This window comes from Lichenostomus cassidix, chromosome 10 (assembly GCF_008360975.1).
Source record: "Lichenostomus cassidix isolate B80296 chromosome 10, HeHo_3.0, whole genome shotgun sequence".
Classification (NCBI taxonomy): Eukaryota; Metazoa; Chordata; class Aves; order Passeriformes; family Meliphagidae; genus Lichenostomus; species Lichenostomus cassidix.
The window spans coordinates 9,727,300-9,754,879 of NC_139491.1; the positions used below are offsets into that span (position 1 = coordinate 9,727,300).

Sequence of the window (27,580 nt, forward strand, 5' to 3'; positions counted from 1 at the left end):
CCCTAAGAAAACAACTAATCATTAGAGTTTCTGTTAGTCTGCAAAACACTTGACATTCAGCTAGATCTCACTTGCATCTCAAGCCTGTATCTTATATTTACAGCATGTGTATCTCAGTTCTTATCACAGCAACCAGATCAGCCATGTTATATAATATCACCAGGGTTGTTACGATGTGATTTTTCTTACATTTGCAACTACTTATTTTTCCAAAATAAAAACAGTTTCCCAAAAAAACCAAAGACACAATACAAACCTATAACATCAGGGGCTAAAGTTCAACCCATAGACAAACAGTCCATCGATAAAATGCAAAGAGACAAGCAAGCACTCCACACCACTAACTGTCTCACTTCCAAGAAAATAAGCACAAATTACAATTTTTTTTTTTTCAGGACGCGTCAGTCGACTTCATACAGTCTTGTGTTGTGCCTCTAATCACAAGTACGGGCGCTAACACATGGAAAGAAGCTCAAAAAAATACCCTATTTGCAGCAACAGACAAGGTCAACAAGTTGTTAATGTAAATCAGAACCCAGAGCAAAACACGCTGCCGCTCTCCCTTCAACTTTCCGAATGGCAGAGGTATGCGAAGTGATCAGCCCAGCTCGCAGATCGCTCCAGCCCGCGATCTGCCCGTTTCGAAAGGGGACAAACACAAACAGCCACGCGGGACGACCCAGCACCAACACGGCTCGGTACAGCCAGGCACGCCGCAGCCCCACGGCCGGAGGAACCCCCCAGGTTCAGCAGCAAGACCCGTGCCCCCGGCTCGAGCCATCCACGGGGACAATTAATATCCCTCTCCGCCCCAGAGTTAGGAAAACTCATTTTGTGGAATGAAGAAAGAGGCTCGGGTACCTCTACAAAGTCGCCAAGACACTGATTAGTTTATACACGAAAGTAATAGCCCAGGCCAGGAAAAGCTCCCCCACAACGGCAGGGAGACTCCTTGGGCTCAACAGCTACAGCCAACTCCTGTTCTGAGAGAAACAGTGCTCGTGTTTAGCACCCTTTTTACCTTAACACTGGATCTGCCGGTCTGGGCCTCTGCCTCCATGCTCTGGCTGTTCTCCCTCTTGTCTTTCTTAGAGGAATTAGTCCTCGCCTCATAAGTGGATGTGTTGTAGCATTTAATGAATAATCCTGGGACGGGGTTGCCTTGCTGCTGTTGAGACATGGTTGTGTTGGTCTGGTGAGGGAAATTGTACTCCTCAGACTCATTGCTACTGTGACAGATCACTCTGCTGTCAGAGAGGTTGGTGCTTGGAACACAGCCCATGCTTTGTGGCCACCTGGGGAATACTTCTAATTTGTATATATATACGTGTGTACATACATATATATATATGTATATGTATCTTTCCTTCCCGTTGATATTTTCCCCCTGCTTAATTTTTCTGTTAACAGGTTGAATCTCTCTCCTGTGTCTCCGCTACACTCTGAAGCATTGCCATCGGTCCCTTCTACACCACCAGAAACGTGTCTGTTCTCCTCGTCCTCCAGGAAACAGGTCCTTTTAGCTCAATCTCAGCAGTGGACTGGGGAGCTGGAGGGGAGGGAAGGGGGAAGTCAAGAACCGGTCGACTTCGTATTTTCACAGATTATTATTAATTTGTCTGAGCCATCTGAGAATCTTGGTAAGGTTTTCTTTCCTTCTGGGAAAAACGGACGAAAAAAAAAGAGGGGGAAAAAGGAAAAAGCAAAAGCAAAAATAACAAAAAACCCCCAAGCCCCAAACCACAGACACCCCGGCGTCGGCTCGGCGCTCAGAGCAGCCGGGGGCACGGCACCATCTCCTCCCCTGAGCCCGGAGCACGGCGCATTGTCCACCCGGGCTCGCTCCGCGTTACCGATTAACCCGGGGCCGGGCCGGGGGCGCTCCCCACCTCCGCGTCCGCGCTCCCGCCGAGCCGCGCTCACTCCTCGCGGTCCCGCTCGGCGCTGCGCTGTGCCGGGGGTGCGCTTTGGGGTGTGCTTTGGGGCCCAAAAATTTAAAAAAAAAAATAATCAACTATTTATTAAAAGATAACAGCGAGGACCGAAAGGCGCCCGGCCGCCCCGGGGAGCCGGCTGCGCTCCTCACGCCGCGCTGGGCTCGTCCCGCGCCGCCTCGGTCGCGGGCGGGCGGGCGGCCGCCGCGGGGGTGACATTCAGGTTCCCGTCGTCGGAAGGAAGGAAGAGCCCCCCGTCAGGCGGCAGCGGGGCTCTCGGGCCGCCGCAGCGGCATCCCGGCTGAGCGGCGCGGGGCAGGGGCGGGCCGGGCCGCGGGGAGCCCCTCAGGGAGTCGGGCACGGCCCGGAGGGCTTCCCTCAGCCGCGGGGCAGCCGGCGCGGCGGGCGGACGCATCAAAGGGCCTCCATGATGCGGTTGGTTTGTTGGGCAGAGAAGTGATGCGAGACGGCGAGAGTGGAAAAATCAAAAATCGTGGGGAAAAAAGGGCGAGAAAAATTAAAAAGAGCGAGAAGTAGAAGGAAAACGATCCTAGCGTCCCATCCCGGCGGCACGGGCTGCAGCGGCGAGAGCTCTGGTTCCCGGGGCCGTGGTGTCTGCATCCCTCAGCAGGGAAATGCCTGGCTCCCCGCAGCCGCCGTCCCTCGCGCCGCGCTCACCTTGTTATTATTGATGTTCCTCGGCGGCGGCGGCGGCCGCGGCCCCTCCGCCGCCCCGCCCGGCCCGCCCCGCCCCGGCCCGCGGCTCCCCCCGCGCTGCCCCGCTGCCGGCCGAGCCAATGCAGCGCCCGGCGGCGCTGACCTCCGGCCCGCGCTGGCGTCAATGCAGATCAGCGGCCGCGGCCAATGCCGCGCCAGCCCCGCCCGAGCCCGCGGCTCCGCACGCCGCTCGCACCCCGCACCGCAGCGCGGCCCGCACCGCTCAGGGCTCGGGGGTGCCCCGGGCAGCCGCCTCCGGGAGCCGGCGAGCCCCGCGACACGCCGGGTGCCCTCCTTCAGCAACCGGACGACGGACTCGGTTGTTGCTTCCCATCGTTTTCCTCTTCGACTCTGCCCATGCCAATTTCTTTGAAAATATTTTTGAAAGCAAAGCCTGTGAAAAGGGAAGATGGTGCTATGGGTGGAGCCAGGCCCCGGGGCTTGGGAAATCAACTGCAGGCAGACTTTTCCCGGAATATGTATGTAAAATAAACCTTTTCTGTCGTATGGAAGTACTGCGCTTCCTTATCATATAGGTGTGTTGAGAGACTAGATGTCTGTACGTACTTCAGGAGAGAAAACACAGTATTTAAAGCCCTTCAAACATCATGCCTAGGGCAAGACAAGTTACTGCCATAGACAATTTGTGTTCCAGAAGTACTAGCTCAAGTGCAGCCCAGCTTCAACAACTGACATGCAGCACCATGCTCTACCACAGACCACACATAACCCAACTGGATCTTCACGTGCCTTTCACTTTTTTCACTATATCATTTGTAGCTTCTGCTACCTTCATGTTTAATGGCTCACAGAGGTGCTTCTCCAAGGTCCTGTCTGTTTCCACTAGCTGAGGAACAGCTCAGAGGCAACAGCAGCTTAGGGAAGGCCCAACCAAACATTAGATTTAGGAACATGGTGAAAACCAAATATCAGAGACATGACTGTTACCGATAAGCTTCAGCATCTTAAAGAGAGGAAAATGATGTATTACAGGAGGAAACTGCTTAAATTACTCCAGTTTTGTACCATAAACACTTCTGTGCTCCCCTGGCAGAATCAGTGTGTTTCAGAAAAATCCAGTACAGCGGGAGCACTTTTGTGCATTCAGAACAGCCAGACTTTAAACAGTGCCTTAACTACATGACACATGCCATCAGGTCATAATTAAAAGCAAAACATGCAGATAAGTGATGACTACAGACAACAAGAACAGCAAGAAGCAGCTCTTCATTCATATATGTAACAGCATCACTTGATCCAGATGAGAGCACCTAGTAAGGTTGAGAGATGCAAAGCCAAAAGTCAGTGCTTTTGAGAAATGTGGTTTTTCAGGATAACCACAGTACTTGCAATGCAGAAATGCTTTTATTTACTTCTCATAATTGCTAGCATTAAAGGCTGGAAAATCAAGTCTTTCCTTCCCCGATGTTTCTGCTACTGTGCAGTTTTGAGTGTAAGCAATAGTCACATAAACTTCATCCACCCCATTAATTTAGCTGATCTGTACAGCCTGTTACAACCAGAAAAAGAAGTCAGCTTCCTGTGCCCTTTCATCACTTTGGACACCCACTTAATATAAGTGTTTAACAATAAATGAAGGGAAAGGCTTAACATACCCATTTGAAACAGTGTGCACTGTTTGGAGATGGATCTCATCCTCATTCTTTCCTTTACGTTAAACATTATTTACTAGATCCCATTAATAAGAATACACTTAAGCGCAGCTAGAAAAAGACTGTGTAAGGAGAGAATGCTACAATTCCTCCTTGTGCCATTAACCATAAGTGTGGGCTCCCTTCCTCAGCCTTAATGGATCTGTCAGCAAAACTGCTATTGCACTTTATTTCTGGTGGCACTGGAGGAGTCAGAGACAGCAAAACTTCATTTTCAGAGCTGCACATTCAGTTTGCAGTGCTGACACCTAGAGTTAAGCTTTCTACTTTGTAAAATAAATGGGTCTGGTTTGCAGGTACATAGTGATGAAATGTACAATTCATGGCGTCTTTTAAAAAAATATCAATATTGGAAAAATCTCTGCTTTCCACTTTGAAGGCAAACAAATTCCCACTCAGTTAATACAAAAATTTATGCAAATGACAGACAAATACTGGGGGGAGGGGCAAATGCTTTGTTTGGTAACAGCATGACAAAACAAGAAAATTTACATCAGATATTATGTGCATGACCACTTTGCTCTTTTTTAAAGTTTTTCCATGACTCTCCATTGGCAGGTTATTACTGATTATTTCTACAGCCTAACTTTAAGAAAAAAAAAAAAACAAAACAAAACAAAAATGTCTGCATTTGCTAGATTTTCAGATGAGAACTCACACTGCCTTGAATGGAAGGATGAACCTGAATAATCCCTTAGCAGTTTAATAAAAGCCATTGAGAAATCACTAGAGTTGTTGTGACACTGATAAAAATTCGACTAAAGACAAAAATTGTTCTTTGAACAAGACACTGGCACTGGAATTGTCTTGTTTCTCTGCAATCTGAAAACAGTGGTGCTGGGTTTCATTGCCAGTAGAAAAATACAGTTGAAAGTTTAGATGTACCCAGAGCCAAGAATCAGAGAGGAGGGGTGAAAACATCAAAATCATTGCCAATGGTAGTAAATTGTCACTACATTTATGAACTGTGGGGATAAAGGGCCTTGTTCAAGCTTTCTGCTGAAGTGCAGTTCAGGAAATGGTGGGCCCTGTTATTAAAAAAAAAAAAGAAATCATGCAAAATAGCAGAGGAAGACTAGGAGTGTAGACAGTGGCAGATTAGGGCTGTGGGGGAAGTGCAAGGTCAGTACAGAGTCAGTAAGGGAGAGGTCAGAAGACAACTAGGAGACAGCTAGGGGAATGAGAAAGGTTATTTATGGAGAGTAAGGTTGAATTTCCTTCAGGACTGCAGAATAAGAAAGAATGCTAGGAAAGAGCTTGGAATGATTATCAGCTTAATCTGCAGACAAGTGGGTGCTGGGGAAGATCAAAGTATTTAGAGAACAAATAAGTAAGTGTCAAAATTTAAAAGGATTGAAAATTACACTATTCAGCCACATCCTTCCTCATCCTTCTCACAGAGAAATTACATTGGACCCTGGTTTTTTTTTTTTTTTTTTTACAAAATACTGAACACACTGTTACCCAGATCTCCCCCACTATTCCCCATATCTGCTATGTCCCCCCAAATTTCCCTAAGTAAAACCACTTCCCTTGATGTATCAGCAATACCCATCCATTTCACACAGACCTTGACCAATTCCCATTGCACATTGTAAGAGTTCATGCATGAGCCCTGGGACAGTTCACTCCTGTCCAGCTACACAAAAATGCATTTGAAGGCCCAGAGCAAAGTTTGTTGCCAAAATACAATTCTGATAATACTTCAATACCTGAGACAGTGGCAGGCAGAATTATGCAGAAGAAATGATGGGCTAATATCTGCATGAACACTGAAATATCAGTGTCCCTTGGAAAGATGTCTGTCTAGCAAAGGCAGAGTGAGCATGCCTGCAGTCCTGTGAGCAGCAGTCTTAGTAAGAGATTACTCTATGTGATTTTAATTACTTTTCCCCCCAAGTCAGCTGTATGTTCCAATTGTGTCTTTTGGCCTTCTAAAAAGTTAGGCAATCTTGTTGGTCTCTGGGCCAGAGAAGGAGGCAGTGGGGAGAAGGAGAAGGAGGAACTGTGGAAAATGCGCCAGCACGCAAACAGCTGAATGGACTCTACAACACTAACTACTGACACGTGCAAGCTGTGACTGAGTATGTCTCTCCATCCCAAGATATTCTAGAAGAGGAAACAAGGACCATATGCTGCCTTAGCCACAAGCGAGTATCAGCATTACACTCCCAAGGGTACATCTGCTTGTTTGTGCAGAAGCATCAGGTATCCTGGAACAGGGCGTTTTCAGGTGACACAAGAGTAAAATTTGTCCTGAGACAGCTCATCTCCAGCTCCTGGAATGTACAGAAGTACAATGAGTTTGTTTTCTGCACCACTTTCCTGGTGTCCTGAGAAACCCCAAAGCAGCTGAGAGCAGGGCCGCCCTGATGTCCTGGCAGGCTGTCTGGCTGCTGCTCTTGTGTAATTGCAATTGCAGAGCACAGACAGTTGTCTGTACCACTTGGAAATCAGAGCCTTCAAGGCAGTCTAAGTCAGCAACTTTTTCAACTCTAACACTAAAGACATTCAAGTCTAAAGCTCAGATACTGTATGTATATACAAGCTTCATCATCATAACTGGTGTCACAACAGCTTTTGCAGCTGTACTTTACACATCACACTCAGCACTGCTCAGTGATCAGCAGGATAGACACACTGTTTCTAGGAGAAAAATGTACCTCCTTCTCCACTGTACCTTCTTCCCACTTTGATTACCTTCACTGCTGTCCCACATTGTGGAAGTGTTTTCCTAGCCCCATCCTATCCTTAAGATTTGTCTCCCTTTCTGGTGTATCTTAGTCTCTCCTTCTTCCTAGTTCTTCCTCAGATCCTTTTATTTCCCCCTGTAAGTTCCCCTTTTGCCACCTGCTTTCTCTTGCCTTTCCACCCACCCCCCATTAGATCAAAATCCTTCATCCAGCCCCAAACAGTTCTCACCTCTATGATCTCCCAAAAGCTGACAGACCCCTTAAATCTCCCACAAAACCCCCACACACACACTTTTTCTGGTTTCACAATTGTCCATCTGTCCAATGCTTCTCAAGCTTCCCTCAGCATTATACTTTCTCTGCTTTGTTTTTGGTAGGGTCTCCCCAAACGGCCCAGGAGCAGCACCTGCTTCCACAGCAGATGCAGAGTGAAGGTGAGCAGATCTCTGCCACCCAGCTTTAATCACTGGGCATGGATGGGCCGTTGGATGCTGCTGCTCTCCCTCCCAGTGTCTAATGCTCACCACCTAACCCGTGTCTTTGCAAAGCTCGAGCCTGGAGCTCTGCACAGCCCAGGGAGTGCAGCACCTCCAAGCTGCACTGTGTCACCCAGCTGCTCCAGCACTGCCAGCCGCAGAGCCCAGCGGGAAGGAGGAGGACCTGCTGCCAAAGCAGCCTCCAACAGCTCCTACTGCCTGGCCTCGCCTTGAGTTGACCAAAAATTTGTGGGGAAGGGAGGAACAAAGCACTGTCATCCCCACCCACTCCCCTGTAATTATCCTGTGCTTCCACAGCAGTATTATCTGTCTGGATGCACTGTGCCATGTAGCCAGCTGTGACCATAGAGAATTAGCTGTTCCCCTCTTGCAGATTTTTCCCTTCTCTCTTCCTAAGTATTTTTAAGCCAACTTACATTTATTTAGCATGCAACCCTTTCAGTTTTTGATTTACTAAACCAAGGATGGCAATTGGTCCTTTTAGGTGGAGTGGTATACCCAATTCTTAAACCCTACAAGTGCCTGTTGTCCCTCTGCTTCCTAAGAGTATTGGATCCTTCTCTTAACTAGCCAGTCTCTGGCCCAGCCCAAAAGTGGCCACAGCCTCAAGACCCTTCAGACTCCTGGATTGGTTCCCAATGCCACAACCCCCTATATTACATTGTGGCCTGCCTGGACCCAATAAGAGAAAACGAGAGAAAATCAGGAAAAGAACAAGCCACCTGTCTTCTCCATCAGTAGGTCAGTTTTCTTTTGTCATCAGAGCTAGAAGGACAAGCTCTTAGCCTTATTGTCTACCCCAGCAACTAAAAGGTCAGTTCAGGCTGATGAGGGAAGACTCACTCAAGACAGGCTCTCAAATCCACAGACCCCTCACCCCTGGCTCTCCCACAATCCCTCTGCCTCCTGCCCAGCAGCCACTTTCTTGTTTGCTGCTGGTTAACCAGCAGTGCTAGTGGCCAGCAGCCTGTCTTCCTGGGCCAGCAGCCTTAACCCTTACCAGAGACAGATGGAGTAAAGAGAACAACAAAATATGGATCTAGAAATTCATCGCTGCTGCATGGCAGCAGCAGAAGCTGAAAAACTCTCTAAAATTACTCTTTACGACTAGACTGTACACCTGCAAAACAGATGGCTTTCATGGTCTCTGAATTTATTATTTAAGGAACAGATCCATCATCCGTGGTCATACTGAGTAGTGATTTATTATATATTCACAATAGCAAAAAGTCCCATGTCCTGGCTGTGAGATTTATGTTCCGAGATCACTGAAACATCTGAAGAATTTATCCTACAAACTTGTCTGAATATAAGACAGGCAACTGGACCTCATCTGGATACTTAACAACTCCTAGCTGTGTTCTCAAACACATTTCCTTTCTTTGGGTCAAAACAGCACCTTTAAATACACTCAGTTGTATCCAACTGTGTACAGACCTTCCTGATGTGAAGTCTTTCTGTGGAGCAAGGCAGTATTCTTACATATGCAAGAAGCTGAACCATTAATTAACAAAGAGGATCGTACCCTACAACCCACAGGTAACCCAGAGGTGGTTGTGCAATTGAATATACCCCTTTTTCCAGGAATGTTTCACATCCAGTTCTTTCATTGCTATCAGGCTCTGCTTGTCCAGCAATGGCACAGCATTTTTCCAACACTATTCCTTCCAATATTTTTCCAACTGTGTTCTTATTTCTGTAAGCTCCCACCAGGGAAGTTGCAGTCCTTGTCCCTTGCTTACATGCAGTTCTGCATGCAGACAATTGTAAGGAATGAACAAGGATCTCTGTGGTGCCATGGCACAGCACCCATAGATCATGGTTCTTGTAAACTCCATTTTATGGCTGTCTGCACATCCAGCTGAGCAGCAGGAAGAGCAACACCACAAGAATTGCAAGAGGAGATGACAACTTGGGCAAGAGATAAAGAGAAGCCACACTGAGGGCAGGTGGAGAGACCCTGTAAGTTTTCTGGGGATAGCTATTTTAAAAAAAGGGAGAAGCAGACTCAGGATGTGTCGGGAAGATAAATCTTACGAGTTTTTGAAAGGGGAAGGCAGCGCTTGCAGGCTCATTCACCACAGCCCTAACAAACATAAATCTTACTCACATGGGCACCATCCTTCCCAGCACATTCACCAGGGCTGGCTGTAGCACAGCTCACGGAAGGATCTGTCATATTAAGCAGAACAGCACTTGGCAGTTTGTGTGAATTATGGTTACAGCCAGCACAGCTGGGTGCTGCAGGGGTTGACAGGCTCTGTAACACAGGCACAATAGCAAGCACTAAAGAAAAAATCTTCTGGGAACAGACTTGAAAAATAGTTTTAAAACACATCCTTTAAATTCGTGAGAGACTTCCAAACAGATGGGGTGGGGAATGATCTGATGAACTGAGGGGGCTGATCTCATGGTTTATATCTGCCTTGGCAAGATCTCCTGAGTCTGCACTTACTGTGCCCAAGTGGGGAGGTTCCTGATGCTCCATCAAGAAGCTTTTTAATCCCCGCTCACTTGAAATAAGCTGTAATGCCATCTCTCTGCCTCCCTGATTTACTTCCAGGGCACAGTTGCCCACTTCCTATCTCTCACATAAAGGCCTCTCACTCTGGTTGCTGCAGGTAACCACTAGCAAGCCTTATCTCTCACATGGCCCAGGTGGCAAACACACTTTTCCCCACACACCTAATCTGGTTAACACTTCTGCTTTGGGGGAGTTTCAGACCAAACCATTCCACACATTACCTTTACAATGACTTAAGTAATTCATTAAAGAATTACAAGACAAAACAATCACTCTTTAATTCACTGCCACTACAAGTATACCAATCTGGACAAAGCAATTGAAGATTTATTCATCTCCTTGCACTCTTGGAAGTTCATTAGGCAAGTGTCAGAGTCGTTTGAGAAGGTCAGAATCATACCATGCACATGACATCTCTTCAGACCCCATGTGGACTGCCTCCCTCTTGCTTAGATGATATAAACACCTAAAAGTCACATCTTCCTTTTGACAGTCTTGGGCACCAAAAGAAATAACCATTTTTTCAAAAAAAAGCTGTCTGTAGGACTTCAAAAATCTGATCTAAATTGATTATACTTTTAAAAGGAAACTAAGTTAGTAACTGTGCATTTCACAGATCCACCTGGGAAAAGCTGTGTGGTGTTTTGGGAGAAGAGGGTAAATTGAGAAGAAAAAAAGAAAGTATGTCTGCTACATAAGACACTTATTGTAAGATAACCTCACTATTAAAGTTTTTTCCAAACACAGCCACACTGTTTTTTCAGGAGGAACAGCAAATCCCAGCAAAATCAGTCTTTCACTGGGGAGAAATACAGGTATTCAAGGAAAGTACTACAAGAGAGAGCAGTTTAAATTCCACTTACCTAGTGCAGAGCGCACAGCCTGGTGCTGCACAGGGGCAGGAAGTCATGAAAGCTGCGTGGATCACCTTGCCTCAACTGTGCCTGGTTCTCCAGAGGATCAGTTTTGGGTAGCATGGGAGTTATTGCCCACATCCTGCACCCAGAGTTGCCATCTTACTTGATCAGTTTTCACTCACTGTCCTGACTCACCCATACATCATACACAGGTGGGCAAACCACCTGGGATCTCCACCCTGGCTCGCTCCCATCGCAGGGAATTTTTAGGAAGCTCTGGGAGAGGGACATCAGGAAACACTTGCCCTCCCCTGCAGGTTTCCCCCAAAATAGCAACAATTACCCTGGACTTATACCTGCCCTTGACTAAGCAAGGCACCCTTCAGCCCTCTACCAAACCCCAAAGAGATAGAAAGAGGAGAGATATAACAGGCCCTTTACACCTGCAAGTAATTTAGTGTCTAGGCAGAAGCCCAGTCCAAATTTTCCCTCCATCTTGGACCAGCAGCAATGAGAGGATGCAGGGCTATTTCTAAACCACTTGCTCAGAAAAAGAAAAAGAAAAAGAAAAAGAAAAAGAAAAAGAAAAAGAGAAAAAGAAAAAAACTGGTGGCATCTCACAGCTGAAACTCTGTGTCCAGCTGAGAGGTATTTCACTGATTGTGTAACGGATGATCACAAAGAAAAACAAATTAAAGAAGTAAATAGCAATATAGCAAAATCCATCCATCACAGCATTTCCATTCAAGTTTAGCTAAATAAAAGAAAAGTTAGTGAACAAGGGCTGTTTTGGAAGTGCTGTGCTTGGAGAGACTGTAGCTGTACATGTTAAGTATGACACTTCAACTTCTTTCATGCAGATGCTGTTTTTACAAAACAAACTAGAAAAATGTAAACTTTCCTGACTGGTAGCTCAGGTTGTTGAACATTTAAGAATGGAAAAGGGCATTAGCCTACAATGACAGCTCAAAGATTTTCATCACTGTATGAATTACCTGCAAAATTAGATACACACAGGGAAATCACTGACACACAGGTTTCAATATGATTGTAAGTGCTTTGTAAAACACATTCTTACTTGTTCTGTTGCTGGCTAACTGTGCTGACTGCTTCTTAACATGTGGAAGAGAGAAATTAAATTATCACCAAAAGATGACTCTGGGATACGAAGGAGCCTGTGAAAGGGCCTGGGCTGTCAGAGCATCCTCAGCAGCCACAGTGTGAGGAGCTCATCCTGACAGTTTACAGCCAGCAATCACGTTGGTTACAATGACAGCAGATTTACTGATGAAAGCACTCTGAAAGACATTTTGGGATGAGAAACAGAATTTTATCACACTAAATTTGCATTGCACAATGTTTTTTCAATGCATTTGTGCCCCCTGCATTATTGAAATAAATCTGAGGTAGCTCCCACATTACAATACCCTTTGAGAAAATGAAGGCAGGAATTATCCAGCTCTTCCTCCACTTGAGGAGAATGTGAACTTCTGATAAAAAGTTTACTTTAGTCGTTCTGCCAAGTGCTAGGCCCAGAACTTGGGAGGATTAATAACAGGAATGGGCTGGAGACACGTGATTGAGTTAGCCTTGTTTGCAGTTCGGCTCCTTAGCAAGGTACAGCCTGACCTTAGGTGACTGTGGCTAAAAGGAACAATTACGGAGCTCAGCAGTGGAAAAAAAGGTAAAACAAAAACAGACAGACCGGAGCCATATAACTGAAAGAATTTAAAGTGTTCAGCTAAATTAGGCACATTAGATTAGAATACATTACATCCAAGCTTTGTTAACTGCTTCAGTGAGAAAAGAACTTCAGAAAAGATTATAGAAACCATGGATTTCTTCTAGAACAGATGCTGTAGTGCTTCCTTTAGTCTCGTAACTACAAATAAAAGTAAACTTTCTTTTATCTGAAGTTACATGGCCCTATCACAGACATACTGGAACACATCATAAATACTATTTGATTTATGATTCTAATCCCTTAGAGATGGGAAAATATTGGGTGATTTGCTCTTAGTGACCTGGGAAGTATTTGTCATTTCCCAGAAGCAAGGCTGTAATCTAACCTCTTTCATCAAAGTCTCCACCTTTTGAAGGTTCAGTGGTTTCTGGGAAATCATATATTTAAGACAGTTAGTATAGCCAAGTAAAATTCTGTATTTTTCAAGTGCAACATAACCTATGATTCTGGAGCAACACTTTGCCTCTCATAGAGGTAGCACATCTTGATCTGCACCAGCGAAAAACGGCTTGGGGTCAGCCACAGGCTTGAGCTGTCTAATGGTCATCTAAAAGGTTTTAAACAAAACAGCTTTCTGATAAAAGTGCATTTCTCTGAAGGTCAGTTTATCAGGAAATGCTAGTAACAGTCAAGTGAGATGGCATTTAGTGGAGCAGCTTTGCTCCTAGAAAGGAATGTCTCCCAGCTTTCTTACTAATGGGGAACCACTGCAGATAAAGGGGCTGGTGTCTGTTTATTCAGTATCTGACTTGGATTTGGGGAATAACCTGACACTTTTGAGGATGCTCAGAAACCCACAAAGAACCATGGCACAGCTGTACAAGGAAAGAATTCTCATCTCCATCTATTTCATTAACTCTGATGGTTAAAAGACTTCCTAATTCTTGTTTGAACATTGAGCTGTTGGCATCTTCTGTGCATCAGTTCAATTCCTATCCATGGGGGCTTTGGAGAGCAGCACTCCTGGTGGGATGGAGAGCAGGCCCAGAGGTGTGCTGGTGTGCTCTCTGCAGCCAAATCACCTGGAGTGCCTGAGTGCTGGGATCTGGGCAAGGAGCTCTTGGATCAGGAGCAGATCCACTGAAGCCACTGGAGATGATTTTGGTTCTCTGTGTGATGTCTTTCAAATGTTGCTTGCGGGCAGAAAAACACCAGAGACATGACTTTGGGATATAGTCATCAAACACAGGCATCTTGGGACACTCACAGATGCCCACTGCCAGCCACAGAACATAGGCCTGCTGCCTGCTGATCTGCTGTGGAGAAAATTGCTAGGATTGAAGGAATTTATTTTGTTCTGTACTTCAAGGGCCTCCCGTGGGCAGGCAGGCGGGCCGGATGCAGCTGGAGCACTCCCTCCCTTTCCTGGTGCAGAGGGAGTCGGGAGGCTGAGCAGGGCTCTCCAGGGCCCTGGGATGGTCACTGCACTGCCTGGGACATGGCATTCAGGGGCAAAATCCCTTCCACAGTGCAGTCAGCCAGGCAGGAAACTGCTGGGTGGCACCCATAGACTCTTGTTGTTCCCACTTAAAGCAGATACTTAGTCCACTTTTGAAGTGTGTTTCATGAGTATTGACTTGTATGAGTTTAAAATTAGGCTTAGCTAGCCAGGGGAAAGGACCCTGACAAATAGCTTTTAAATCTCCTCAGTGAAGACAGCTGGTATGTTAGGGAACAGTTTAGGACATAACAGTAGCTCCTTGCACTGCTACAATTGGTTATTGACTGTAATTCTCAACAAAGATTCATACAATGGATTCATGTAGCCATAAAATGTAATAGATTTATGAGAAGATTTGGTGTTACCTGTGAAGACAAGACAACGCAATGTATTCACTGGGGCTGGGAAGCCAATTTCACTGGTGCATGGCTCCCTCCTCACATAACCAGCTGTGATGGAGGTCAGCTCATCCTCTTGGATGTCCATCCTGTCTCAGTCAGACAAGAAGGTACTGTGACCTGATCCAACCCATCAAGCCCTGATCCAAACAGGAGATACAAGGCAAAGGGCTTCTATATATGGAAAAAAAAAGGAGCTGATGGAGTTCAGAAAAAAAAAAAAAAAAGCAGGATCAAAAGGAGTATTTTGTAGCACAGTTCAACTCATCAACACAGCCTGCACAGTGCCATCTTTGGCACATTATCCCATAGTATAAGAACAAAGCTAGATCCAAAAAGACAATTAAAAGGAAACCACACTATCTAGACAGGACATCTTCTGCAGAGCACTAATGATTAACCTTTGGAAACCACAATAATTTATCATTGAAGTAAAAAGTACAGTGAAACCCCAAAGATCATTGACATGAACCAGAAGTGGCCTCTGGGAGAGGTACTGCATACAGGAAAGCATTCAAATACATGCAGGGTGTAGTCAGGGTCTGGACATATAATTATGTTCTGAAAACTAATAATGCTGCACCTTAGAAAGGAAAATCCCATGAGATGAAGCTTGAATATTCACTGGAGTATACCCCGAGACAGCTCTGTGAACATACAATGAAAGAATAGCCACAGTCCAGTTTCAGGGAGTCCCTAGCAAATGGGAACAAGCGAGGTTAGGTAACAGAATAGTTTCTGAGCTTGGGATCTCTCTGCAGAAACCATGAGCTCTCTTTTACTGTAAATAGTGTGATCTGGTCTGACCAGTGGCTGATTGCAATGCTGTCTCATTAGCTCACCTCTGGTCACAGGTAGTCGTCACTTGCATGGAAAGGAAAAGAGAAGTTAATGGACTAATTCATTCAGTGTGTGTTTAAAAATCCCTTTCAGCCCATGACTCCCAAGAAAATTATAAAGTGGTCTGATTCCCTTGCATGTCTGACTTTGAGCCTATGCTCAATGCTCCCTGTTCACAAGGCTATCTTTGATGTAAAGTCACTGTGCACTGGCCACTAACTCTACCTACATCTACTATAGGAACTCCTTGTATAATCTGCACCTTGCTTTAGTGTGCAAGACATTTGGTTCCCAAAAACACGATAGAATGGCTAGAGTAACCACTAACCAGACACGCTGGAATGCCTGAAAGTGTCCAAGATTAGTCATTTGGCAGGAATCCTGAGGAAATGTAGCTTTACATATCCCTCTCTGGACAGAAGGGTTTAGTGCTCAGGGCCTTCTGGCAGGTCTGAACCTGACTCCTTCCCCTGCAGAGCATAGCACAGCTTGGATCAGCTGTGCCTACGACAGCTAGAGCTGGGATGCAATTGCCACGAAAATCTGGATCACTCACTTTGTCAAATCTGTCTCCAGCATATTCTTTACTTCACCAAAAGAAACCCAAACCAAAACAAACCCTTTCTTATGCTTGGCCTTGATATTTATTTTTTCTAGATAATTTCAGCTTCTGTGTTTGTCAGCTGAAAGGAAAACACATGTGTCACATACGCATGGGTCACAAATCTGGTGGGTGTTTGTATATTATACAAGAGATCAAAGATTGGAGAAACTTCATTCTAACCTGAGGGCAACAAAACAAGGTTATTGAAGAGCAGTGTGCCTGCTCATCAGCTGTATGGACCAAGGCAAATGCAAGATTGCATTTAGGTGCCACAGCACTGGCAGGACTGACCTGAGGATCAGTCACTGGATTTTTTGGTCACTGGATTTTGATCAAAATCAAATTGAGGGCTGACACCTGCACGTCACTGCACTGTGAAATGCTCACCATGAGACCACAGACATGAGCACCATCACACCGTTGTGTGGGACTGCCACGGCCTCAGCATTTCTGCTCAGAGCTGCAGAAAATGAACAGTTAAATGCAGTTAAAACATGCAGAAAGCAGCAGCTGCCATGTTTTTCACGTACAAAGCTGCAGAGCTGGCGCCAAGCCCTCCTGCACTCAGGACTGCACAGATGATATTGCTCCTTCAATGTATGACATTCGTGTGGCATTCCGACGGTGAAAGAAACCAGCACAACCCAATGGATGAATGGAAAAACGAATTGCTTCGAGTTGATTTAAAGGAGATATTTAGTCATGCATGGGAAGGAAAACAGAGAATAAGTGACCAAAATAGAATGAAGCAATTGGAAACAGCTGATGGTTGATGAAAAGAGAGATATTTTCTGGGGTGAGAAATTTAAAAGACTTGAGTATTTTGAAAGGGCAAATTATGCATGACTTTTTAATCCTTTAAATGGTGCCAGGTTATCCAGAATCCACTCCAGAAAGGTTTCCAAAGCAGTTTATTCTAGAACTAAGCCAAAACCTGCAGTCAGCTCTGGGAAATCTTATTTAGAGTCAGACTAACATATTGTGAGCTCATGTCACTGTTGGAAACCTGCTCCAGCTGAAAGCATGAGGGAATAGTTTTGCTAAGGAACCCTGGAGTTTTACCCATTTGTTTCTTGGGGGTTTTTTATTTGCAATAAGAAAAGCCAGGAAAGGAAATTAAAATCCTTGATAAAAAAATATGTAGAAAGGCTGAGTTGCATTTTCTGAGAGAGAGCCATTAATGTTTTTCCATTTCACAAAGAGTGGATGAGTTTCACACTCTACTGGAAGTGAAGGATTTCCTTTCCATGAGGTTCACATCATGCAGCTCTCATACAGAGGTGGAAGTTCCACAGTCCTGACCCACAACACCTTGTGACCACAAATGTGACAAATCCAATTGTATTGCTCCAGCCAGTGTCCAAATCACACCAATTATCATTAAACATCTCTGCCAAAATGGCAGCTCAGACAGTGCACTCACCCCCAACTAGCAGGAATTCAGGTGTCAAACCCCACAGGGCACACACATGACACTGTCATGGGCACCAACAAATGGCTTTCACAAAGCAATCTCTTTTTAGGCTTTGTGTAAGCTTTTGGGCACATCCAAATCCAAGGCATCCTAGTCATCCATGTTTCTGGGTCCTCAGCTGCTCTTTATGCGCTATGAATGTTTCCGATTTTTGTTCTGTTTTGTTTTGGGTTGTTTCTTATTTTAACTTGGCAAAAAAAGTTATTGGATAAATGACAGACACTACCTTGTCCCTTTAGTAAATCATTGGCAGACGTGGGTCAGCATTTTGAGATGACAGGAACACGACTTAGTGGTGGACTAGTTGGGTTTATGGCTGGACTTTATGATCTTAAAGGTCTTTTCCACCCTAAATGACTCAATGATTCTATGTATGGACACAGGTAGGAAGCCAACCAGACAGTATATTACTACCTTTTATAATAAATGCTAATGTTTTGCTCCCATGAGTGTCCACATCTTTTTAAGTCACAAGTGTGCTGTACTAAGCAAATGTAAAGTCAAACACTTGTGGTTATATAAAGCTATGTGGAAGAAGAAAAGAGAAGCTATGTGGAATCCATAACATCTGGAAAACACTTTCTACATGGAGTCTGAAGACAGCATATATTGCCAGCCTAGCACAGAGGACAAAGATTTCCCAAATAGAATCCTAAGAAAATAAAAAATCAGTAAATAAAAAGTTGATCCCAAAATACAGTTGGGAAGGGGACACAGATCTGTTTAGAAATTCAAGCCAAATTTGGGAAATTACCATGGACACAGATAAAAATTCAAAACAGAAATGCATAGCATATTCAAATATGCTTCAAGCAGAGGGGTTGAACTAGATGATCTCCAGAGTTCCCTTCCAACCTCAACTATTCTATGGTTCTGTGAAATGTTTTGCTTTGGTATTTTCTAAATGAAATGGTTTGGGTTTGATTTTTCTTTTCCAAAATGAAAGGGGACAAACATAAACAGCTTATAAAGCAACTGCAGGCATTCTGTTTGGGACTGAATAAAAACATTTTGCAAAATTTAAGAATTTTCCTCCTAAGCCTCCTCAATTTTCTCCAAAGGAACCTCTGCTTTTAGTTTCATTAGACCTATATTTATACTTTATAGCTGAGGGGGAAGGGTCAGAGAGCAAACAAAAAAAAAAAAACTCACCATTCATCCAGCTCTGCTCCCAACCCCTATTTTCTTATTCACAGATGAACCCTTTCAGATGTACCCAAGTTCCTTTAGGGCTGAAGGTTCAGAGCAGGCGTCTCTGCAGCCAACAATAACAAACACTAACACCAACTTGTCACGTTTCCATGGCCATGGTGCCCCAGAGACCTCGTCTTTCATCCACACACTCCTCCCCTCCAAAGCCACCTCATCACCATCTCTCTGAGGCTGGGGAAGAAGGGACAGGTCAGCTACACCCCCTTACCTATAGATTTTGTTACTAGGGGGAAGAAGAAGGGGGGAAAAAAGGTGTTTCTGCTTTTTCATTCTTTTTCCATCTCTCTTGTTTTCTCGGGTCTCATTACCCGTCCCATGAGGTTACTGGTGGAAGAGAAGCTGTGTCATTAAAGTGCAGAGAAGTAGCACAGGGAGCACTGTTGCACAACCAGCAGCCACCAGGATCACGTTGGTGTCCCCAGGGCAGCATGGGCAAAACGAAGCAATATTTTCCGATAAACACTAAAACCACTTGCAGTTAAGCCTTGTGCTTGGTCTGACGTGGGAGTATACGACATTGGGTAGATGAACCACACCAGAGACTGACTCAAGTCCATTTGGGGTCAATGACAGCTTCAGCCAACCGCATGCTCATGGCCAGCACTGCAAAAGGTGCTGCAGAGGCTGGATGGGACTGACAGGAGGTTGGAGGGGCACTCCCAGGAACATCCCAGGGGCAGAGGAAAAAAAAAATCCCAGGCCTCTGCTGCAAGCACAAAGGAGCTTCACCAGTCCTAGGATGGAGGTTGGGATTGGTGCAAATGTGGGAACAGTCAAGGAGTGAGGAAAATGCCAGCCTTAGGGAGGGGAGGGAGTGGAGCTCAGCTCATCGTATTAGCACTTGTTTGCTCATGCAGCAACACTTCAGCACAAAGAAAAGCAAGTGTCCATTATAATCTCTAATTTCTGAGCTAGTCTCCTGCATATTAATTCCTATTGACTGACAAGGGGAACAGCACACATCGATCATCTTGTTAACCAAGTATTTTTGCAGTAATGCAGGATGCAGTTTAAATAAGCCAGGCTAAGTTCCTTGTGTACACAATGAAGCTATTATAAGAAAATGTAATGATGAAACCACTTCTTGCAAGAAGCAAGCAGAGCTGAAGCACCTTATATGCTTTGAAAATTTTCACTTTATTTATATCATTTTTCATGTTTGCTTAGCATGACGTGGCGTTGTCCCCCAGCTGGGACCAGTTTGGCTTGAAAGTCAAGATTTTGCAAGCCCAACTAGTGAAACCTCCTGAGGCTTTCAGGGAATTCAGTACCTTCCTGTTGGGGAGGCATCTCTTCTACATAGTGTGTTCTGGTAGTTCAAAATAATGACCACTCTTGAGGCCATTGCTTAGATGCACAGCAGTTCTTGGCAGACAGGGCTGCTGAGTTATTGTGGCACTGTAACATGCTCAGAGCCAAAGCTCCTTCCTCCCCATGGCATCAAAGGAGGAGATGCCAACACTGCCACAGAGGAAGGGCACTGGCCACAAAAAAGGTTGCCAGCCCTAGCTGGGCACCCCACTGCACTCCTGACCCTGTTCCAGACCTCCCAACACAATTACTTTTGCAAAAGCATCTGATTTGCAGAAATAGTGCTCAGTCTCAGCTCCTACCGGTGTCAGCAGAAGCTGCACGCACTGGGATACTGAGAAATGAGAGCAGTATCACCAGCCTGTGCTTCCCCTCTCCCACATTTACGAGGGTGGCTCAGCCTCTTAGGGGCCATTTCTGAGTCTTTATGAAGCCCTTGGATTGGTTTTACAGCAAAACAACGCTGAGAATGCACATGCACGATTACACCAGGACAATAGCCTGAACTTAACAATCACTTCCTGTAATTGTCTGAGGCAGCCTGTAGAACCAAGAATCATCTCATGATAAATCCTTGTTGGTCATTTACCATCATTAATCTATACTGTCAGAATGAATTAGGTGCAGAGGAGCATATTAATTACAATGCAGATGACACTCCAGCTTTAATTATCACAACTTCAAACTCAACGGTGCCAGTTAATCAAGCTCAGTACCACGAAGGCTGTTGAAGGAAAGAGCTGTTCAGCTGGCAGCACTGACATCCAGCCTGCGGGGTCTGCACTTACAGTGATGCCATTCTAGCATTAGTTTTCCAAATTGCCCTCTATTTCTATACACATTAAGGTCTAGGGGAACCCTCTTTCCACTGCCTATGACATGCCTTAAATTAGGGGTGACCAATTTTGTCAATATGTAGCCACCTAGCTTTATTTATAAAACATTTCAGATTAAACAGCAAAAGCTCCCACTGTCTTTTCATGCCTTTTGCATAAAATTTTGCATTTAACAGCTACTTATTCATTTTACTTGCCAGCTAAGGCTATGTTTTTACAGGTTGTTGTTCCCATTTCAATACTATTTTCTGGAGGGCTAGTATTATGGAATAAACCTAAAGACAGCCTGGCAGGAGGAACCACTGCAATCCTGAAGCTCTACAGGTGTTGGAGTGAGCTGCCCAGCAAGGCTGGCAATCCCCAGCAGCAGAGACTTCAACAAGTCAGGTATCCACTGCACAGCCCAGGGCTCACATGGCCCCGGGGGGGGCTTCACTCCGCTCTGTTTCCTGCTTCATTCACACACCTTGTGAAAAACACTCAATTTTTCCTGAAGCTGGTATACAAAATGCAAAAGCCTGAGGAGATCCAAGTAGCCTATGAAATGTCCTCAAGGAGAGCAAACCAAGGAAATAAGGAGTTACAGAAACAAACCAATAAAGTAAAATTACAGTGGGGAATTTAATCACTCAGGAGACAGGAAATTCAAGGCTATGGTACCCATGACAACTACTATTTGTCCACAGTGTATGGAACATTAACCTTAACTTCATATGCGGAAACAGAAAAAATTATGGGACATATCAGGTATGAACACATATATCTTGCAGAGGGTACTCTGTGAGGGCTACTCTGGAAGCAATAATTAAATTTCCTGACTGCAAAGCAGGTAGGTTCATGTACAAGCGGCTTTTCTGAGACACGAATGAATGTCACCAGACAGAGCTCCCAACTCATCCCCATGGCTTAGGCAGGGAAGATTCAAGGTCTCAGTTTGGTCATAGTATCATGTCTTGCTTTGTAAGCTTCTGGCTGCAATTCAGATTTTGTTTTGAGAATTGCCATGTGTTGATTTAGGAAATGTTGTGATGTTTCTTTGAGTTGGGTCAACAAGAATTTTGCGTTTCTTGTATGTTTGCCTTTTGAGCAACTAAAGCAACATTCAGCGTTCAACAAGGCAGAAGTCCAGTTCCTGCTGGGTGATCAGTTTACTCAAATGCGAGAACCAGATTATTGCTGATTTAGACAGCAAGCAAGTTATCAAAACCTGAGAGAGTTTTGCACTTGTCTTGAGCTGAATTTTAACCCCTGGCTGGATACTGTGGAGTCAAATTACTTACAGCAAGAGCCAAAACCAAAGCAGCCAGATAGACAGCAACCCCCTGGATGGAACTGTTGTCCTTAAAAGTTTCAATTTTTACATGATCTTTGACAGTTGCTGGCTGGTATATCTATTGTTGCTAAAATTTAGAAGACAAGATTTATGAATATAGAAACAATCAGTAGAAGTATAGCAGCTGAGAACACTAACTGCAATCAGGTGGGAAGCGCGGCTATTAAAACAATTTTTTTGAACAATAAGAATTCCTTTTGTCACCACCACAGGACACAGAAGCAGGCAGTCTGCTTGGTTACAGCCTATCACCAGCTGATTCTGGGGGTGCCATGTGCTTTCTCCTCCTCAGGCAGCCAAACCCAGGGCCCAGCATGTCCCACAAGGAATTTTTCAGCAGGAGAAGGGCCAGATGCTAATCCAGCCCATCACTTTTAAGAAAGTGATTTAACACATCCATGGCACCAACCAGTGTAGCTCAGGTCTGACCTCTGTCAACACTTCATGTGTGATGCCAAAATCCAGCCATGCTCACTCCAGGGCAGGCTCAGGTGCTGGGGGGTGGTGATGCCTTCACAGGCTCCCCATCCCTGCTCATGGTGGGTTTGCGATGCCCCATGCTGTTTGCTCACATGGGGCTCCCTGCAGGGTCGAGGAGGGAGCAGTTTGAGATGCAGTAAAACTCTCCTCCCAGGCAGCAGCATCCTCAGGCAGTACCCTGCCAGAGGGCTTCCATCCAGTAGTTTTGGACATATTTTACCGAGTCAAGGCCACATTTATCTAGCAGCAATTCAAAGTGCGGAGATCTCCCACTGCGGAGAAGATTGGTGTTTCTTTCACCTGCACTTCAAAATAAGAGTGCTCCCATGAGCTCCCTCTGCCAGGAAACCATCTCAGGGCTGTTCCATCCCACAGGAAAAGCCAAGCTGAAGGCACGGCCGGGACAGGCAGCCCAAGTACACTCTGCACAGCCCAGGTCACACTTGTAGCCCACACATGTGGTGAGCAGAAAGCAGCAGTGCCTCTCCATGGCTGACATACTTAGAGGTCAGGCTTGCCCAGGGGCTCTGGACCATGTTCTGTGGGCTGCTCACCACTCAGATATGCACTAGTTCACATCCTGCCCATTCCTACTCCTTGCTGAAGCCCCTGAAAACTTTCAAGTCAGCTCTGAAACAGAGGCTGATAGCTCCTCACCATCAACAGCTTACTGGCTGGAAACTCCTCGTAGAGCCAGAAAAGGCAGGACACCATTTTACAGGAAGGGGGAAAGTAGGTGGCACCCTTCTTGCAAATACCCACTGAGGGCAACAGAGAAGGATGCCAGGGTCAGAGCAGATGATGAAGAGGCATGTGGTAACATCAGCATCCTTCATACAACACCCTGTCCCAGGAGAGAGAAGGACTCCCAACAGCAGTTTTGCCTTTGCTCTTGGAGACACAGGCTTGCTCCTGCAGCAGGGTTTTCATCGCTTTTGCAAACCCCAGACCACTTTCACAAGGCCTAGCTGAAATTACCAACCTCATTTCCAGAGAGTGGTTAACAACCTTGGACTCTTCTCACTGTGTCTTAAATATTAACTATTCCTCATCAGGGAGAAATCAGGCTTTGATGCTGCACAGAAATGAACAGCTGAACAACCCAAACCTTGAGAAGTGGCTCTGCATATGTTTTCACAGAAGTCATGGCAGGTTCTGGAATTACCTGGCTAGAAACCACCAATATATCTCCATGCTAACCTGAGTTTAGGAAAATACTGCTGAAAAATCCCACCCTGTGGATTATTTCCGTTTCTGAATCTCTGACCTGCTGTTTATGGAAAGGCAAGGAAGTGCACCAATGAGGTACATGTGTTTATGAATGCACTACTGTTACCTTTCTACTCTAACAACTGACAGGAATTGCTTTACCACCCTTATTTATTGCTAATCAAGATCAGCACTGAGAGAGGAGAAGGAATAAATTCTGCCACAGAGTTTATGCTAAGTCATTTTTTCTTCACCACGTGAAAGCCATAGCCCAGGCAGTCTTACTTGAAACCTGTTAATTTCTCGAAGTATCCCTATTCTGGGAATTTGCTCTTCTTTCTTGGAATTGCTCACATTTTACCAGCACCTCTTCCACGGAACAGCAAGAGCAGCCTGAGCTGCAGCAGAGCAGCAAAGCCCAAGTGTTCAGCAAGCTCCCCTGAACTCCTGTTGCAAGAGTCTCCTCAAAACCAGCACCAGCTACTTTGCCAGCTGATCTTTCCAGCCTGCAGCTACAGAGCAAAGCGTAGCTGTGCACCTGTGTCAAAGGTACATTTGTTAACACATTTCCCCTGGAGTGCTAATTAACATTTACATCAAGTACTAGGAGAGTGAAAAAGCTTCAACACAAACACACTGCAGGGACATGTGAGGAGTAAATCCTCTCCTCCCCCCCACCCTGCCAGACACAGTGTACTGTTTGCCCTTCAGGAGCTGGTGAAAATCCAGTTTGTTTTGTAATCTTCTGTTCTATAAAATCAGATATTTCTGCGAGTTAATAACTAACCAGCTTCTTTTTCATTTAAAAGCCTCTAAGTGCATTTAGAGCTGTCTGACAGCAAGGCCCTGCTGGCTGTGGAGCAAGCCAGGCCACGTGCAGGCCTCTGTGCTCAGCCACAGCCAGGCCACTGCCCGGGCTAACCACACAAAATGACAGGATTTTATGATTTTATGATCAACATAAACAAAAGAACATCAACACACTTCTGCTCAAGATTCAACCCTCTTAAACTAAACACTAAGATAGGAAACACAAACAGAAATATTTGTAGCTGGATCTTCAATTACCACATTTTGGGATGCTGACAAAGAGGGTTTAATGAATAACACTTGTACCCACAATGAGATGCAGGCAAAGTTATTTGCAAACACAAATTTGCACTTGAAAGATGCGAAGGCAGTTGTTGAATGGCTGAATAATGAGTTATTCTCAATGTTATTTCTCAATATTTATTGAGGAAAAATGTGCTATCACAGTGAAGTAAAATTTTTGAGACTGCAACCAATATAACTAAAATATGGTTGAAAAAATCCTCTAGATTTTTCACAGGGCAAGGCAGAAGCTTTCCCCCTTTTTTAAAAGCATAAGTAGAAAATACCAGGTTCACAGAAAGAAAATCATATTCTATGAGCCACAAAACAATAATAGGCAAATCTTCACCTACTCTGTGAATTTTTAGGCCATAACAGAGTGTATGTTGTTAATAACTTATCTCCTGCCACAACCATGCATTCTGCCCAGGTTCCCATGAATTAAAATCTCAATTTCTAAAAAAGCACCAATAGGCACACTTGCAGATATAGTAAAAATTGACTGAACACACTACTTCCAGAAATCAGTTTCTAACCCTTTACCTGCACAGAAATCAGGATCTGAGATTAATAATATATACTATGAAAAAACAGACTTTTTGATTGCCAACTGCTCTAGAGTTCTGTGAACATATTTTGTTATTGTTGCCCACTTGCCAAATATTTGAGGTGAATAATTTTCAGCCTTGGTGTTTACAGATAATTTTCATTGTTTTGTCCCTTTTTTCTTCTTTTTTTTTTTTCCCTTTCTTGGAGTCTTTTAACTGGATATCCAACTTTGTAAACAAAAAATAAAAGTAGCAAACAGCAAATGCAGCAGCAATTTTTTTTAGTTTTTGCTCAAGTGAAGGACCCTAAGCACTGATGAGAATGACTCTCTGGGCAGTGCTGTGGGAGATGCACCAAGCAATCAATGCCAAGCAGATGTTCCAACAGGACAAAGTGATTGTGTTTCTTATGCTTGACCAGCTCTTCCAACTTATTTTCATTAGATACACACGTGTCTGTACTCACTAAGAATATTTTTTAACAAGTGGCAAGCACTCAGATATTTTCAGATTTCCAGTTTCCTAAGTTCTCTGTCTTTATTTCCAGTAACTCCTATGAAGAAAAGGCAATACTGAGCTGGAATCTAAACTGGCACATTTCTGACCTGACCTCCCAGAGACTCCTTCTCCAAAGCACAAATGTCTGGACTGAAATCCTGGCCTCAGCACAGGCAACAGCAAAACTTCCACCAGTCCCCTGCAAAACTTGTGAAGATAACAAACCCCAGTATTTTTGGGGAAAACAAAATGGGAGTAGAATGTCCAGCTTCCAAAATGCGAGTGGTTTAATTTCAAGTAACAGGATGAGATTAATATAAACATGCTAACCTGTCCAAATTGGAAATCTTTCAAACGTCAAGCACAGGAAACAACAAGTTTTTTTTTCAGGCAGGATGTCAGAGTTACCCCCGTGGTTATATGTGAGCTGAGGACAATGTTGCTACATGAGATCAAATTACAAACACAAGCAAACAGAAAACAATCTCTGAACGTCACTGTTTGGGATTTGACAAGAAGCACAGCTGACCCATTCGGGAGGTTAAATGCTCTCGAGTGAGCTCTGGGGGAACATGAGGAATTTCTGGACACTGAGTTCCATGCAGTTAAATTGTCAATTTGTTTGCCCAGGTTAATGCTTATCTTACCCCTTGCTTGCTGTGGTTTTACTCAACACATATGATCTGCAAATGTTAAAGCAGCAGCTTTGCTAAAATTATATGAAGTTTCTGGATTCTCCAAACATCTAAGAAAACTATTTTGGTAGTTTCCCCAGCACAGAAACCTAAACTCAAATATTTGAAATTTCCAGTGAGGTGGATGACAGTTTCTTAACCACAAACATGACCATTTAATTTCTATTCCTAATGTTTCACACAACCTTGCTCTAATGAATTTCTGAAGTTGTTTACAAAGCTGATGCAGAAGTTGCATTCAGTCTGGTCCAAGGACAATGGTTTACTGAGGTCACTTGTAAACAGCAGAAAGAAGTAATATTTTTCTGTAACTGAGGGAGGAGGGAGAATAAAAGTTCTCACCTTGCACCAAGGACCATTAGAGAGAGAGCTGGTTTCCAAAATATCTGCTCCTTCATTTTCTTCCATGTCTGATTAGTTGCAAAACTTTGTTTTCAATGAAAAACATTAAATCACCCTCCAAGCAAAAGCAAAGCAAACCATGCAGGCTCCAGTATCCCAGTTTGTCAAAGCCCTGCAGTAAGTCACACGTCCGTTTTATGGTCACTGGTCTAATCCAAGGTTGCAGGTCCTGGTTCCGTGCTGGATTTCACAGAGCTTGGCCTTTCCTTTAAGCTTTAATAGTTCCCCTTGTCAGGGATTTATCTCCTTCAGCCCTTCCACATCCTTATGTGGATCCAGATTTCCACATAACAAATGGCAAATGTTTACAGCTTCCCAGGCGCTATAGGAGAAGTGACACTGAACCTCTGATCATCTCAGGAGAAGCCTGACAACAGAGTGCGATACGTGGCCACACCTCTCTGCTGCCAGAGCTGGCCTAGACCATAAAATCAGAAGCAAGGTCACTCAGCAACCAACCATTCAACGTCACTACAGTAATAAAGCCAACTTACATTCAACTTATTGCTTGGGTAGATAAATATTTTTTTAGAAGAAAGAAACCCAGAGAGGATGGCAGGGGTCAGAC

At 44.7% G+C, this 27,580-nt stretch overlaps 1 protein-coding gene across 4 annotated transcripts in view; it reads right to left on the reverse strand.

The window, feature by feature from the left end:
* Positions 1-27,378, reverse strand: part of PDE8A (phosphodiesterase 8A) — a 138,662-nt gene extending 111,284 nt beyond the window's left edge. The window contains exons 1-2 of one of the 4 annotated variants that reach the window (XM_085070520.1): positions 2,613-2,684; positions 1,022-1,549 (exon numbers count right to left, since the gene is read on the reverse strand). In XM_085070520.1, the coding sequence (XP_084926646.1) occupies positions 1,022-1,282 (261 nt within the window). In that variant the 5' untranslated portion in view covers positions 1,283-1,549; positions 2,613-2,684. The other 3 variants (XM_085070521.1, XM_085070522.1, XM_085070519.1) reach the window with 3 other exon arrangements.
* Positions 27,379-27,580: the final 202 nt, after the last annotated feature.